General features: G+C 36.3%; 1 protein-coding gene across 5 annotated transcripts in view; it reads right to left on the reverse strand.

Annotated features, from left to right (window-relative positions):
• The window catches only part of SCEL (sciellin), a 61,944-nt gene that overhangs the window by 28,666 nt on the left and 17,057 nt on the right, over positions 1-16,221 (reverse strand). For 3 of the 5 annotated variants that reach the window (XM_061445245.1, XM_061445243.1, XM_061445242.1), the window contains exons 2-5: positions 10,216-10,289; positions 6,050-6,167; positions 5,359-5,421; positions 4,977-5,048 (exon numbers count right to left, since the gene is read on the reverse strand). In XM_061445245.1, coding sequence (XP_061301229.1) covers positions 4,977-5,048; positions 5,359-5,421; positions 6,050-6,167; positions 10,216-10,258 — 296 coding nt within the window. In that variant the 5' untranslated portion in view covers positions 10,259-10,289. The remainder of the gene's footprint in view (positions 1-4,976; positions 5,049-5,358; positions 5,422-6,049; positions 6,168-10,215; positions 10,290-16,221) is intronic. The other 2 variants (XM_061445246.1, XM_061445244.1) reach the window with 1 other exon arrangement.

Below are 16,221 nucleotides of genomic sequence, written 5' to 3' on the forward strand. Positions count from 1 at the left end.
ACAGTTTATTGCAACTCCTTTGAATTAGACCAGAATACGAACAAAGCAATGTTCCATCAAGTAGCACAAACTATTCCCTTCCCCTCTCCCTCACCATCCCTAGAGAGATGCAACAGTCTGATTTTTTTTTTTTTTACAGCTTTTAGAGATCAACATTTTTTGACAATACTCTGGTGTAAAATCCCCAACAAAGCATGGTAGTGACCTACAGCGATAACATCTAGCAAGAAGTAAGATTATTTGTGCTTGAATTACTTTCATTAAGCCATGAAATTTACTCTTAGAAACTACCACATGATTTTTCAAGCCCTTTATAGATTCTACAGCTGTTGTGTAAATCCCAAATTTTCACAGAAAGCACCATGTAGCTACCATAGCTGAAACAGCTTAAGCATTTATTTTATTTCAACTTTGTTCTCTTCTATAGAATACCCTTTAATAAGAACAGTGGGACTCTTTAAAGTCAAATATAAAGTGATGTACATTGAAATAGATTATGTTACGTTAAATATTTGGTTAAAACAACTGATTTATATACAGAAATTTAAATAAATAAGTTTACAACTTATTTACATATAGAAATTACTTAATTTTAGTTATCTCCATCTATAAACTGAAGCTATAGATACAAAATAATTAATCCCAGAACTCTAACATTTTGCATCCTGCCCTCAGCCAAGTATCACAGAATACCGTTGTATTTAATGGAAAGTCTTCAACGGAGCTCTGGGACACAATTTGTACCAGCTTATGCTCTGTGCCTTTTTCAAATCTAATTTTAATTGGACAAATAACTATCATGTCACTGGCAGCTTCTGGCTGCGGCCAGCAGTTACAGTTACTCGAAAGATCACTAGAGGTCCCACTAAACTTGTTATAGCATTGCTGCAGATGCAAACATGAGTGTTAGTTCTAATTCACGGCTAACCGATGAACCACCATTTCTTTCATGCTTAATTTTGTGTTTTCAGAATTTCATCACAGTGCTTTAAGCAGTTCTGTATTTGCTCATTTTAAAGACTTGAAGGGTCCATCTGGCTTGCTACTCCAGTGCTGCTTAATTGTAACAGAAGCTTTGAAAAAAGTGAAAGAAGAAATGCAAGTATAATGTTCTCCTTTTCAGCTTCTGATAAGCAGTGGTTGAAGAATATCCTCTGCTTGCACCCAGAATGCTGTTTCCAGACACCTTTGGATCACTGATCCATTCACTCATCTAATGTTTTCCTGAACCAATTTAAATTTCTGGCATCCAGAAGATTGGGTGGTGTTGACTCCTACAATTAATCTACGTGTTTAGGGAAAAACAAATGCTCTGCTTTGTTTCTTTCTTTTCTTGTTGTTTTTTGTTTTGTTTTGTTTTGCTTTTAGTTATTACTTAAACATTTTATAGAGTATCTCCTCATTCTCACAGTGCAGCAAACAGAAAATATCCCCTCCTTACTCACTATGTCACTCTTTTCCAAGTTAAGGAAACTTTTGTCTCTTCAGACATTCCATATATGAAAGATATTCCATCCTAGTCATCATTCTTTTTCACCTTCCTCTTAATTTTTTTTTCTGGTTCTGTTTTAATTTCTTCACATAAGTGAAAGGCTGCATGCAGTGCTCAAGATGTGCAAAAGGGGTTCATACCACGACTGAACAGTGGTTTCAAAGGGTTAGATTATTAATAAAGAAGAGAATGAAAGTGTCTCATTTGCTTCAGTCCCATCTCTTCAGATTTAATTGCTGTAATTGCAGTTAGGATTTATTCTTCCTGGAAGCTATTCTGGACTCAGTAGTACTTGGAAAAACAGTAATGAAATTTTCATTGTCTCTATATTATTTTAATATTTCGCCCATCTTTTGTCAAATGCTTAGTTGTTAATAGTATGAGAGAAATAAAAGGATAAATGAGATTGTTCCTTCCATCCAGAAGGCTACCTGTGATTATCTGTAAAATGCAACTCTTGTCTGAGTTATGATGTGTAGATCTGCATGCCAGTACAAGCATATGTGTACCTACTGTCATCAAGCTATGGAGTTCTGCTAGTAACTTAACAGCTCTTGGTATTTTCTTGTGCTTGCAGCCAATGGTGCAATTTCATGTAGTCATCTGCAATACCTCTCCCAGGTCCTTAATACTGAAAGTGATGTTTAAATTTTGTAGATACTGGGTTAAGAAAAATTCATATCAAACAATGCTATTTTTGAACATCAACACGGCAGTCTCCAGGACTCAGAAAACTGTACTTAATATAGCTCCTAGATATGTTTTCACTGTCACATTTACATACACAATGAACTCAAAATTACTTCTATACTCCTTAAATTACTTTTTTTTAATTAGAATTTCAATGCCCATTTTCATTTTGAAAACTAGCTATTGAAGAGACATTCATCCAGACAGAGATCCAGACTCTTTAAATCCTTGTCTTTTGGAATATTACAGTCATGGCCAGAAGAGATGAAGAGCAGAGTTGTGAAAAAATATTCCAGTATCTACCTTGCAAACAGGTAACTCCTAAAGGTCTTCTCCTAAAGTACAGAAGACTAACATTTTACAGCATCTTAGATGATAGACAAAATAATTTTCCACATAGACAACATGACTTACTAGAATTCTATAAACAGCTCCAAGAGATCTCCAATACCAACGTAATTTTTCTCAAGAACTGTCTACTAAAAGCACTCCTTCAGACTTTATCCTACCTCCCAGGAACATGCTCTTTTTTCAACTCTGCCTTTTAGTTTTGAAAAGGAAATCATAAAAAAGGAATGTTTCTTTTTCACACAGAAAACTAAACAACCAAGTCCTGCAAAGTTCATGCAAGCTTGGAGACTTCTGTACCATGGTTATGTTTGCCAGAAAATAATTTTAAAGAAAAGGGAATTTTGCCCAATGGAAAACATCCTTCGTAGAGGAAGCAGGAGTACCAAATTGGACTGCAGGGTACAAAAACGTGTTAAGAGATAATACATCACCACACCTTGTAATGCATTAGGCTGCAAGTTTGAGGAGATGCATCCGTTACAGAAATGCCTGCTGGCAATGGGTATGTACAAATTAATCCTGGAATGGTTATATTCCACAGTTTTGAGAAGACCAGTAATGAGTAAGGAAAAATAAACTTCCTTATTGTGAACATTTCAGGTAAAACCATCATTATTCACTCAATTTATGGACATATTCTGCATTAGTTATCAGAAGTGTATATTCACGCCTATAATCCTCTTTGTATTCTCTGTCATCTTTTGCACATTAAGAACCCTTTATGTTAGATATTTGTGTATATGAAAACATAAAGACAATCAGCTTACTACCTAAAATAATTCAGACATCTTACTATCTTGGCATAAAACAAAAAGACATAGATAGGTACAAAAGGACAATGTGGTTCAGTGACACTGTAGAAACTGGAATTGTCTATGACTTCTTAATTAGCAATCAGGGTTTCTATGCATGAAAATCAAGCCTTAAATATATATTTGAAGTCAATGAAAATAAGATAAGAGTGACAGAGCTGACATATTCGAATTGAATTTCCAAAAACTTCATAGAAATTTGCTTTAGGGGCTCTTCAACAAAGTGATCTCCTATGTGATAATAGAGGAGGTCCTTTCGAGGATAAGTAACTGCTCCAAATGTAGGAAACACAGGTTTAAGGTAAATGACATTTTTTGAGACTGGAAGGAGTGATCTGTATAAGACTTGTGTTTTTCCATATGTTCATAAATTATCTAGAAGAGAAGGTGATGTTCCTTGCCAGTGACACTGATTCATGGTAGTCAAAACAAATGCAGACTGGCAAGTTTTTCAGAAGTCATCTGCTAACGCGTCAGATTACTAAAATGGCAGGTAGCATTCACTTTTCTTAGATGCAAAGTAATGCCTGCCAAGAAAAGCAGTTGATCTCTGAACCAGCTATTATCATTCAAGAAAGAGGCCTTGGAACTATATACAGAATGTTATAAAAATGAAAGATAATTCTCAGCACCACTCAAAAAAGCAAATTCAATATTATGAAGTATGAGGGAAGGAGCAGAAAATGGACCAGAAGCCATTGTACATATACAAGGTGTGTGCCCATATTAAATACCTGCATGGAGATTTGGACCCCCAGATCAAAAACACTAATATGGAAATAACAAGATACAAAGAAGGCCAGTAGGTAAATTGAAGTTAGGATGGTTTCCTCCTGATGAGTGAACAAATGCAGCAGGATTCAGCAGCCTACAGAAGAATCAACAGAGGGGTGATATCACACAGCTGCATAGCCTATTCTGTTCCAGGCTTCTATGGAGAAGGTAAATGTTACATAACAGTTTTTCATTGTTTCTTACAGCAGAAGTAAAGATCATCAAACAAAATAACACAGTGCTATGATCTAACTAAACAAGTGCACTTTTCCCACAGTGTATACTAAAGGGCTGTTACTCATGGCCTCTGCATGTTGTGGATACTGGATGTTAACGTAGGCTGAATTTTGAAGATGCAATGCAGAAAGAATCTGCAAACACAAGCATGGTCATGTCTTAACAGAGGTGAAGACTGAAGAGGACATTCAAATTAAGCGCCTGTATGTTAAGCATATTTGATATTTGTACCGATCATGGTATGAAGCCGCAGTAAAGATTTGCAAAGAACTAGAGGTTTAGCTGTGTTGTGCTTAACTATCAGAGAAAGGACTGTGATATACAGTTTGAAAGCAGGAAATGGGATGAGTGGTTTTCATCGTTGCAGAGATACTTACTTTTATGAGGACAAGAATGCACAGAAATTGATAGAGAAGAAGAGCTATATGTCAAAAGAACCTTTTCTCTAATCACATTTCCATTTGTCTCATTGGCAAATCATGAAGAAAAATCATTGTCTTAGGTGCTTAATAAATAACAAAATTTTAAAACCCCACTGATTTCATTCATGCTTTCATTTTTAAGACCTCTGCACAGGTATGAGAATAACAAACTACAATATGTACAGAAAAAATCCCCACCTGTCCAGGGTAGTATCAGACCTGTAACGTCCAAGTACAGCTTTCTGATCTTCCTTTTCATTTGTGGCACTGCAATAAAGAAGATTAGAAATGCCACTTTGGTTACTGTTTTTATTAAACAACTCATCACAAAAAAAAAACAATATACAGGTCTCAAGATATTATACATTATTTCAGACCACTAGGTGTCAACACATCCAACCCCGCATGAATTGCAATGATCAACCTAACAGTTCTTGACATTGGAGTCAGATTTATGGGGGAAAGATGCATAGACTAAAATTGAACAAAGCAAGTTCTTGCTGTAAACAGGATATAGTAAAAAGACACTCGGTTTTCTTTGACAATATCATTAGAAAGGTGTGCAGATTCTCTACTGTACCTGTGTAGGCTATCTTGAGATTTGTACTGGTTAAGCACAGCCCTTCCATAGTTTTCATCAGCACTTCAAGCAAAAGAAAGACAGTAGTTAGTTAAAATTTGAATATTAAAATAGAAAATTGTTTCTTGGCAAAACATTTCTGTCCTCAATCATATTTCACAGCTTTCTGCTACTACTATAATCACACCAGCTACAGATCTCTGCATTAGATGATTCCAGACATTTTGGAGTAAGAATAATCTCTTCCTACATGCTGTTCATGGGCTGAATAATGGAAGCCTGCTCTCATGGTGGAGTTTTTACTGTAATGGAAGTCCTAGTGTGTATTAGAGTGAATTTCAACTGATCCTGGTTTAAGCTCCTTAAAAGAACTTGCCAAGGTTTATAATCTTCATGCTTGTAAAAGGAAAATGTTAGATATTAGTCCTGCAACCTAGATAAATGAAATGTGGCATTTTTCTTGTAGAGCAGAAGCCTTTCATTAAATGATCAGCACTCAAAAGTCTCAATGAAAAACACAGTGAAAATCCAGCAAACTACTTCCAAAAGGCAATCAATACCTCATCAAGAAAAGCAAATACTAGTTATTTGATTAAATTAATGTAATTCCTGTTGATACCATTCATGAAAAAGTAGACACTCCAAGAAAATGTACATGGCATACTGAACTAAATGCACATATCTTTCTTACTTTTCCTCTTCAGGCCTCTTCTTTATCCAGCTGCTATCTTGCAAAAGGGTCCGTCGTTTGTTACTATCATGAGTAGCCTGTTGTCTGCTTTTAATTGCAACAGAGGGGCTCTTATTATCTGCAAATGCAGAGAAACATGTCTTGAAAAGGAACGTATGGAATAACTTTGGAAACTTAATGTACTATTAGAAAGGCTGAAATACGTAAATGTTTATCAGAGTTTGACTCTTCAGTTGTCATTCCTGTTTAGTGCACACAATTTGCTTTGAAAGTTTGTGGTTTAGTCACTTCAAACTAATTTGCAAAACTAAATTCAGTTTCGTCCTTAATATGAAACAGCTTCATATAATTTTAATGTAAAGAAATATCACAAATCTGATAAATTGATTATGAAATACACAGAGAAAAATAATTCCAGGAAAGTCAAACTAATGAATACTGTTTCCTGAGGCATTGCTTGTGGATTTTGAATATGCAGATGTGTGACAGGATGCAAATTTCAAAGCAAAGCTAATCTTGAGATGATGACGTGGTCCTCCACCTACATCCACAGCTCAGTGTGTGTGTATTTTCAGGTTTCTTAGAGGGGTCATGCTCCTTCTGAAGCTTTTTCCTCAGTGCCTGAATAAACAGTTCATTTTCTAACCAGCTACCTAGTTTTACTGAACTTTTAATAAAAACAATACATTTAAGACCTATAACTTTATGTCGAATTTAACTAAAATGGGTGTATGGTTTCACGTTATTGGGAGGAACTCCCATATACACTTACACACTGTGTGAACATGGAAGCCTTATTTACTTTTGAAAGCAACCTAAAATATCTTTGTCCAACAATGCTGATATTTAGTATGTTGAGTATCAATGATAATTTGATTTGTGAGACTATAACTTCCTCACTGTATTAGAAAGTTAATGTTTATCTCAAATTCAGTGACTTGTCCAATATCCTCAGTTCGTTTTCTTCCCACCTAAGTTTTGTATCATCAGCCTATTTGAAGTGAGGGGGAATATTGTTAGAATCAAAGAATAGAGTTGGAAATGACCTTAAGATCATCAAGTTCCAACCCCCCTGCCATGGGCAGGGACACCACACACTAGACCACGTCAATCAAGACTCTGTCCAGCCTGGCCTTGAACACTGCCAGGGATGAAGCATTCACAACTTCCTTGGCCAACCTGTTCCAGTGCCTCACTACCCTCACAGTAAAGAACTTCTTCCTTGATGTGATGTTTTAACTTTCCCCTTTAAAATGGAAGACTAGAAATTGAGCCCAAATAGAAAATCCATCTTTAGATTATGATATTTGCTCCACACCTTCCCAGAGAAAAGAACTTGAAAAACTAAATATGCAAAACCTTTGTCAATAACATCCAATTAATCAACGAACTGACTGATGAAGAATACTGAGTTTCTTGGATTTTCCTTTAGAGACCTCCATGATTTTCTCCAAGAGTTCCTCATTCCCTGAGTGTTCACACAAAAGGAGCTTAACACCATCAGATTTTTTGGAGATATCACTATCTGGTGTCCAGTAAGGACACTTAACCATAAAGATTGTGTATAGAAAGACCACACAGAAAACACATTCAGTCAGTATTAGATCGTTTGTCATAGCTGTGTTTCTGCTGTAATTTATAAGAAAATGTAGCTCTTGCTTTTAATATAAGAACTTCAGCTGTAGTACCAACATGAAAAGATGACAAATAGCTACAGTGAGTGGAAAACCAAATTATAATGAAGCACAAAAAAATCATTTTGACTGACAATGGTCAAGACTGACTTTTTTAAATACATTTTTCTCCTGAAAGCAAAACTCTGCAGTGCAAAGGTAAAATTCAGTCTAAATGTATATCTCACTGTAACCCAAACTGTGTCTGCTCTTATCTGTTGCAATTCATTGTAGATATATCTATACTGACAGTAAAAGAAGGACAGTGAACAAACTAAAGGATTGGACTCCTCATTCATGTTTGTGCAGCTGCAAATGTTCTCTGGCTCTTCTTGTGTTACACTGAGCTGCTAGAGAAGTGACAAACATTAAGAAGCATGGCTGTGATAACACGAATGTGTGATTCTGTCTCTAGGCCCTGATGCCGATGTTTGGCTTTCTTTTATGAGCAGTATAGATGCAGCCCTTTGAGGTCATTAAGAAATGAAAGGCACATCATAGATGAGATTTGTAAGAATGTGCTGACAATCACGATAGATTAAGAACAAAAAGTCATCTATCCTTACTGCATGATTTCTGCATCAGCCTGTTCCCTGACAATTGACCTAGCTTTTCTCTTAAAAATATTTATTAAAATCTGACTTTAAAGACTTCAAAAAAATGAAGACATCCCAGCCTCACTTGAATAGCTCCTGTGGCTCATTAAAATATCTACCTACATAAGCAAACTGAAAAGAAGTACCTCCACTGATTTAAACAATAGCATTGTTTCATAGTCACTGTCAAGAACTGAGATAGCTGTAACTAGCAAACAAGACTAATTTAAGTGCATTTGCTCTAAATATTTACTGTTTTGAATATGATGATAATACTAGCAATGTCGGGATATAACAGGATCTTGATATATTGGTAGAAAGAAAACCACCAACTTTGTAACATTCAGTAATCAAGGATTTGAATGAAAATCCAATATTAAAACCTGTACCTTCCTATTCTCATAAATATTTTGTTTGGTACAACAACAATATTTTGTTTGGAATATTCTCATAAATATTCTCATAAATTTTATGTTTGGTACAATCATTTGGATTGAAAACAATAATAAAAAAAGTTAATTTTGGAAAGTAGGAAAAAATGTGAGTTCAACCATATGCATCCCAGAGATAAAACTTCTCTATGGTGAGGACAGCTGATGGCAGCTAAAGGGGTGGAAATGTTTCCAGCATATCTTTCAAACTAACGGTTTTAGCCAGACGCTTTCTACTGTCCATAATACATTTTAATCTGTGTTCTATTGTCAGGCATAACCTCCTCTGAGTCTTGAAGAAAAATTCTTCAATGACACAAACATAATAGAAGAATTTCTATATAATCAAGAAGTACTCAGTATATATCTAACTATTGCAATTAAACTTGCATATACAGTATTAGCTTTTTTCCAATAACAGCTTAGGAAAACTATTATCTCTTACCCAAAAAATCACTTGGATTTCAGAGAAATTATGGCTTTCTTAATTGCTTAGTGCAATTAGGAAATTCTCCTATAAAGGCAGCAGCCAAGGAATATATATTGTGTTTTATTTTCAAGAAACATCAGAAGCAATTTGCTAATGCACGAGGCTTTGGGTTTGCTGAAGAGGACTAATTTTTGGTCTAATGAATTGCCTCCCAAGTTTCAATTAAAAAACTAAATATAGATCTGATACAACAGTTCAGGTCACATGAGCAGAGGCAGATGGATCTTATCCTTCTTATCTTGACAATATGAAGTTTATGTCCTTAGCATTGTAGAGCCAAGCTACTTCCCACCGTGGCTGCATGCATTTTGCTGTACTTAGGTTTGGCATGTCCCACTCAAACCATGTCCTCATGTACCTCAAACCCTTTCAGTCTTTAAAAGTATTTTGCAGGTTCCAGGGAAATGGAAAATTTCATCGCATTTCCAGTTTGTTTCTTGACATTTCTCTGCATAGAAAGCAAACTCCAGCCCTCCTCAAGTTTCGTCCCTCAAAAGGAACAAACAATTCTATCTGACAATGATTAAATAACATTTTTCTCCCCTCCTCCTCTTCTAATTTTCATTGATTTCTCATTTTCCCCAAGTGAGACAATGGGACGATGCCGAGACCATCTGTCCACTGCCTTCCAAGTTGCCATGCTCCTGTGGGATCTCCAAAGCAGCCACAGGGCTCAGTGGAGGGAACCACTGTCTTGCACCACACTGCCTGGTTCCCCTGCTCCAGCACACTACACTGCCCAGCATGGTGGTTTAGCCTGTATCTCTGCAGTGAAACCTTACAAACATCACTGCTAGCTTTGCGGCTGAAGCAGGTCCTGGTGTGAACCTGATAACCAGCCCATCACAGCTTAACAGTCTTGGTATGTCCTGTGAAGGAGTTGCATGATGAGCATGGCAATGCTTGGAAAGGAGAGAGGCCATGCCTCAGTCTGTAAGTACCCTAAGAGCAGAAAATAAAGAAGACCCAGTATTACCGCTTTTGTGAGGAGCCTGTTTTCGTATGCTGAAAGCTGACATTTTTTTCAGCGGGGTGTCCTTCTGTGGAAATCTAAGAGAAAACATGAAAAAAAACAAACAACAAAAAAAAAAAAAAAAAAAAAAAGAGTTGGCAGTGAGATTAGAAATCATCCTTAAAGACACTTTAAATTCATTTGCCATGCTGATCACCTCCTCGTGCAAGTTTAGTCTAATAGCAAAATGACTTAGCACCAGCTGCCAACCTCTTTGAACTGAAGCTCAGGCACAGAAGTGGCCTTTCTCTCCCTGGTGATGACTATGTGTATCCTTGCCCTGTGTTTCTGCCCGTCACGCTGCCTCTCCCTCCTTTGCCTTGTCAGGAGCTCCTTGTCTGAGAACATGCGGGGTGGTAATACCCTTTGGAGGGCAAGACAAAGTAATGAAGATTGGGGTGAGTTGATTAGCTTCATGGGAAGATGGTATCAGCTTGTGGCTCAGAGCAGTGCCTCAAGCTAACATGGGCTCACCCAGCCCTGCTGACAGGTCTCACAGCTTCCATGGCCTGCAGCTAATGGGGGGGTCCGGGACAGAAGTGGTTCTGCACTGCAGCAGTTTTCCAGTCACTGACTTCTTCCTTATCTCAAATCAGGTCAAAAACTGAGCCTCCAAGACTGACTGATTCAAAAAAAAAAAAAATTATTTGGGGGTTGAGCCACTCAAAGGATTTCATGTTATGCTTTGAAACTGGATTTTCAACATCAGCTTTCCTAGAGAAAGCAACAAGCAGAATGTAGCAACATTTCAATGACAAAAAATTCTCCCTTAAGTCAAAAAAAAAAAAAAAAGCAAAACCAATCCTAACATTGAAGAATGTGGGCAAACTGACCCTCCTAGCAAGTGAATTCCTGTTTGAAAAGCAGCATTTTCCAAGAAAACAAGGTTAAGCTGGGAAGCTCCACCAGCTCACAGGTCAGGCTGCTTAAAATTTACAGAAGCACTGGAAAACTTATTTTGTGATAGAAGCAGTCATGAAAAGCCAGAAACATTCCCGGTTCTCTTGATGACATAGTTGTCCTGCTTGCTTTGCAGACGTAGAGTGTATTGCTCACTCACTTAAAATAGAGTGGATTGAGAGCCTGGAGCCTGTAGCTGTTTCTTTACTGATGGAAGGTGAAAAACAATGTTTAATTTTGGCAAAAAAACAGCAAACATACCAAAAGTAACACTGTCAATAAACCATATAAAACTATGATTTACACACAATGAATTGCACTGGGAACAGATTTGTCTTTTTTATGTTTTTACTGCCAGACAGTTCCTAAAAAAAGTTTATCATTACCAAGCAAAGAAAGCAGGATACCAATATGGATGTAAACAAATACAGATCTTTTTTAGAAAGTAAATATATAAATACAAAAATAATGCTGAAGTCCAGAAGTCTGCATATATCGTACCCAGTCGTGAAATTCCAGATGTTTGTGAGGGTTTAAAATTCTGGAATGTTGATTGGAAGACCCTGACCACACTCCTTTCTTTAAAACTAAGTTGTTTGTATCAAGCATGCATCGGCACGGTGTGTGTAGAAAACATGTGACTGCTGGATCTTGTTTCCACTGAATAAAAGTATACTCAGGGCTATGATGAGCCTTATTTATTTTGCAATAGGTCATAAAATATCTTTCAAAGTGACTGGTATAAGGTTTTGAGCAGCTATGTTCTGCATTTCCCAGAAACCATTCACGTAGGTTATCAAAGCAATCATTTTTAAATACTAATCAATCTTGTGATAAATTTTCCTGAAATGTCACAAAATGATAGAGAGGACTCTGATTTATTTATGTTTTCAGCTTAACAACAGCTGGACATCTGATACTGGTTCTTATTTCAGTCAGTCCCATGACAATATGAAGCTTGACATTTCAGCACATTTCACAGGCAGTGAGTGCTGTGACTTTTTCATCTAGAGAAGAAGAAGGAATTTTTTCTAATAAAAACTTTTAAAGCCATTTCCCAAGGGAAGTGAATCATAGAAAATGGAGCCGCTTTTTGTGGAAATTAAACCAAATGTCATCATTCTAAGTCTTAGAAAATCTTGTTAAAAATACACATTTTGCAACTCAAATATTTCTCACTAAAAATGAGAAGAAACTGCTACGTAGACTTCATCTTATACTATCGCCTTCCTTTCCACAGATTCCTGATGGAAACAATTTCTCACAGAACAGGCAAGGATGTACCACACACCTTTGCTAAAATTAAACAAGAGAGCCTCAGACATTTGCTCTGAAATAGAAATTATCACCAAAGTAAAAAGTCCATACATTTTGAGGCTTGTCTTTAAAATCAACAGAATAACTACAAATGTATTAATGACACAATTCCTGCTTGTATCCATGCATGTCAAAAGAAAGTCCAGCAAGCACGTTTCTTTTATCCTCCATCATTTAATTAAAACTGTGTTTTGCCTCCGGTCCTGTATTAATTTTTTAAAATGTTTTTAGGGCAAAACAATATTTCTGCTGCACATATGTACAGCATCCAGCATAAACTACTACTTAGTCTGGCAGCTTGAAAGTAGTCTGCATAAATGAATATAAGAAACAGGCACACTCCCTTCTACAGTCAGCATTGAAAATGTGCCACGTATTCTGAAATTTTAGTCCTACATAATACTGCCACATTGTCCTCAAGGTTTACTTCTTGCTTCCAGACTTTCAAGTTGTATATCAAAGATTAAGCCATTCAAATTTAAAACATAAATTAAAAAAAATTTTCCTACTTTAATCTCTAGCGCAGATAATCAAGAATCATCAGAGTAAGATTTAAATTTAAGGATCTTGAACTGAAAAGAATCTTGCATTAAGAGGAAGAATACAATTCATCAAAGCATTTTTTTTTCTTGGTCTTCACTATTGTGGATTAAGTGTGTGTATCTGTGTATGTGGAAAGGGGAATGGACAGAAGATGTGAGGATCACATGAGTTTAAAAACTTAGGGCTCATAAAGATCCGGAACCACCACATTATTCAAACAGGTCAATGAACTGCTTATCTTTAGCCCATGGTTCAAAGGAGATTTAAAAATAAAAAGGTTGTTTTGGACTTTGTAAACGAAATTGCAAGATAGAGAAGTTATAGGCTTCTATAGTATACTATAGTAGTAAATTATGTTCAGGCATACTTAATAAGAGCTCAACCACTGAAGCAAAACAACTCAGCTGGAATGCAAAACAAAAACAAACAGGAATGCAGCTCCAGCATAATTTGAATTTAAAAACAACGTCGGGAAGCTTTAAAAGAAAATTAACACTGCCCCAGCCAGTCCAATAAGCAGGTCCCCAAAACTTTTAAGACATGCCAGTCCTGGATTCAGACCCTCTCTCATTTTGTGGGAAATCCAAATTCAGTCCCAAAGAAATCCAGAAAAACTTCAGACGTGACTTCAGGGAACGTCAAATGCCCTTCCAAGCTGGTAGCTAGTTATTCAGAAAGCAGCACAGGTCTCCAGTTCTGGTTTTATCATGAATAACCATATTCACATTTCTGTATCTCCTTTCCACCTCTTGTAGTGACTGACCAGCAGAAGACCTCAGGCCTGTCTTAGATTCTCAAAGCTAGACCTACTAGTTTTCAGCTCGTGTGAACACACCCATCCTTCCAATACAGAGTCCTCCTGCCTTCTTTCTTCTGTTCTTGGCTGTAGCTTTCTACATAGTTAGGTTTCACATGTATGCATTGCTGTATTTAAAAAAATACATAAGAATAACACAAAAATTTCCTGTAAGAATCATGTTCTCCACATCAGACTGAACTAGTTACAACCAAAAAAGTCTTTGTTCTTTGATTTCTAGCTGACAGTGATTAAAACCTTGTTTATAAATATTTAGTTGATATGTATTTTGCTTCTAATAATATCTTTCCACAGCTTAGAGGTACCACATATTACCACCCTATATATAAAGTAACTCAACACGAGTAGTGAGGGAATGTCAAGGGAGGTGAATCTTCTCATAAAAGTCAAAACATTTGTTTTTATACTGAAGTTTTTCATCTAAAACATTGCCAAATGTGAATGCCTAAAACATCAAGCTTCCTTATTAATGAACTGAGTGACACAAAAAGTTGTAGACGAACAACTAGTTTTAAGTAAAACAGCCTCAGAATTTTCCTGTCTTCCAGCTGCTCGTGCTGCATTGGATGGTAGAAAAGATACTGAGTTTGGCATGTCCACATTAAACGCCAGCAGGTGTCTTATACATGGCTCTACACAGCCACAGATTGCTGACTGATTTTCAAAAATATCTAATATCTGCCATATGAGAAAGAAACTTTATTCATCCCAAATGGGAAAACTTCCACCAAAATGTAGTATTTTTAAGGGATGTTCTGCTCAGAAGTAAGCTAAACATTCAGTATCTTGGGAGTAATCAGAGCTCAAAATTTTAAAATTATCGCATTGGAAATCTAATAAAATATTAGGAAATCAATTTCCCACATTCTTTGTGCTTTAACCCATTTGCTTGCTTTTCGTGTGGTCCAGGAGAAATTTTGGATAGAATAACTATTGGTGAACAAATAAAATGAAGGCTTGCTTCACCTTTACTGTTTGTTGGTTGGTTTGTGTTTATTTTCTCCCCTATTGTAATGGTTAATATTAAACCTATACTACCTGGTTTGTTTTAATTTATATGAGATGAATGTGGAGAATAGGGCATTTAAAAAAACCCCACATTTGATCTTACTTAATCACAGTTATGAAGTACACTAATAGTAATTCCTTGCCTTTAGTTAACAACTTTCATGTCAGGTCAGCAAATTTTGTTATCTTCTTCATCATTTTTCTTGAATATAGTAAGCTGTGTGAGCAAGAAAATGATTGAAGTCATTCTGACTTGATACAGGGTAAAGAACTCCAAGCCTTAGAAAAAAGGCACTGAGGAGACACATCATTACAGTTGTCCTTCAAGATAGGCATTCATGAGTCTGTGAGTGAAATCTTCCTGGTTTGGAAGTCAATATCAATTTTGCTGATCTCTACGTCTGTCATTTTTCCCCTCAGATATCAGAAGTGCTGTGACTGGGCTACCTATACTTCAGCTCAAATAAGAATTCCTATTTCCAAATGTGGCTGTAAATCTTGATTGCAGATTGTTTTCCAAATCACCATCACAGTTAGAGCCAGTCAAGGCTGTACCATCCTTCATACTTTCCAACTTACTATTTCAGTCAGTCAACCTTTAAGTCCCACTTTGTCAGGTGCAGTTCTGCATGTATAAACTGGGCTGTACATTTTCCCCTACAAAATTGTCACCAGTATCCAGTGCTGTCACTCAAGACTGTAGGCCAGGACATGAAATAGAAAGAACAATGGTGTTGCTAACTCAGCATAGTACCAAGTGTGTACGCAGAGCTTAAAAAAAACCCACTTGAGTATAATTTATATGCTTCAAAATTGTAAGTAACATTATTCTCTTTTTTTGGTTATTAGCTAGTCTTTTTGTCCTTTTGCTGAAAACTACAGGTAAAAATAATTACATTTATTTTGCAGACATTAAAGAACAACAAAAATGTGTTCCTAGAATGATTTTTTTTTTTTCCAGGAGCTGCATGTGTGGGCAGTAGCCATATAATACATTTGCAAACTTCTGGAAATAATATATTGTGTTTAAATAAGTACTTTACAGTTTAGGTCACAGAGTTAATAACAGCTCTCACAGAGAATAGAAATAATGTGTATGTCAGTGAAAGAAAAAACAGGCAAGGTTAGAACAGGCAAGGTAGGACTAGAGAATACATGAATGTGTGGCAGAGATCATCTATTTGTAGCTGAAAGAGCTCTCAAAACTGGTTTTTCAGGATGTGGGTGGAGGAGATTCTGTTTTGAAAGAAATTAAGCTTTGGTAGTATCATTAAATGTAAAATCAGCTGCTAAGCCAAAACCTAAATTTGTACATGTTTTCAAATTAGTAATATGTGATCAGTTTAAATTGATTCTTTTTTTTTTTTTTTTAATGGATTGTAGAA

This window comes from Pezoporus flaviventris, unplaced genomic scaffold (assembly GCF_033815535.1).
Source record: "Pezoporus flaviventris isolate CSIRO_AGI_PZ_B2104156 unplaced genomic scaffold, CSIRO_AGI_Pfla_v1 ptg000003l, whole genome shotgun sequence".
In the NCBI taxonomy this organism is placed as follows: Eukaryota; Metazoa; Chordata; class Aves; order Psittaciformes; family Psittacidae; genus Pezoporus; species Pezoporus flaviventris.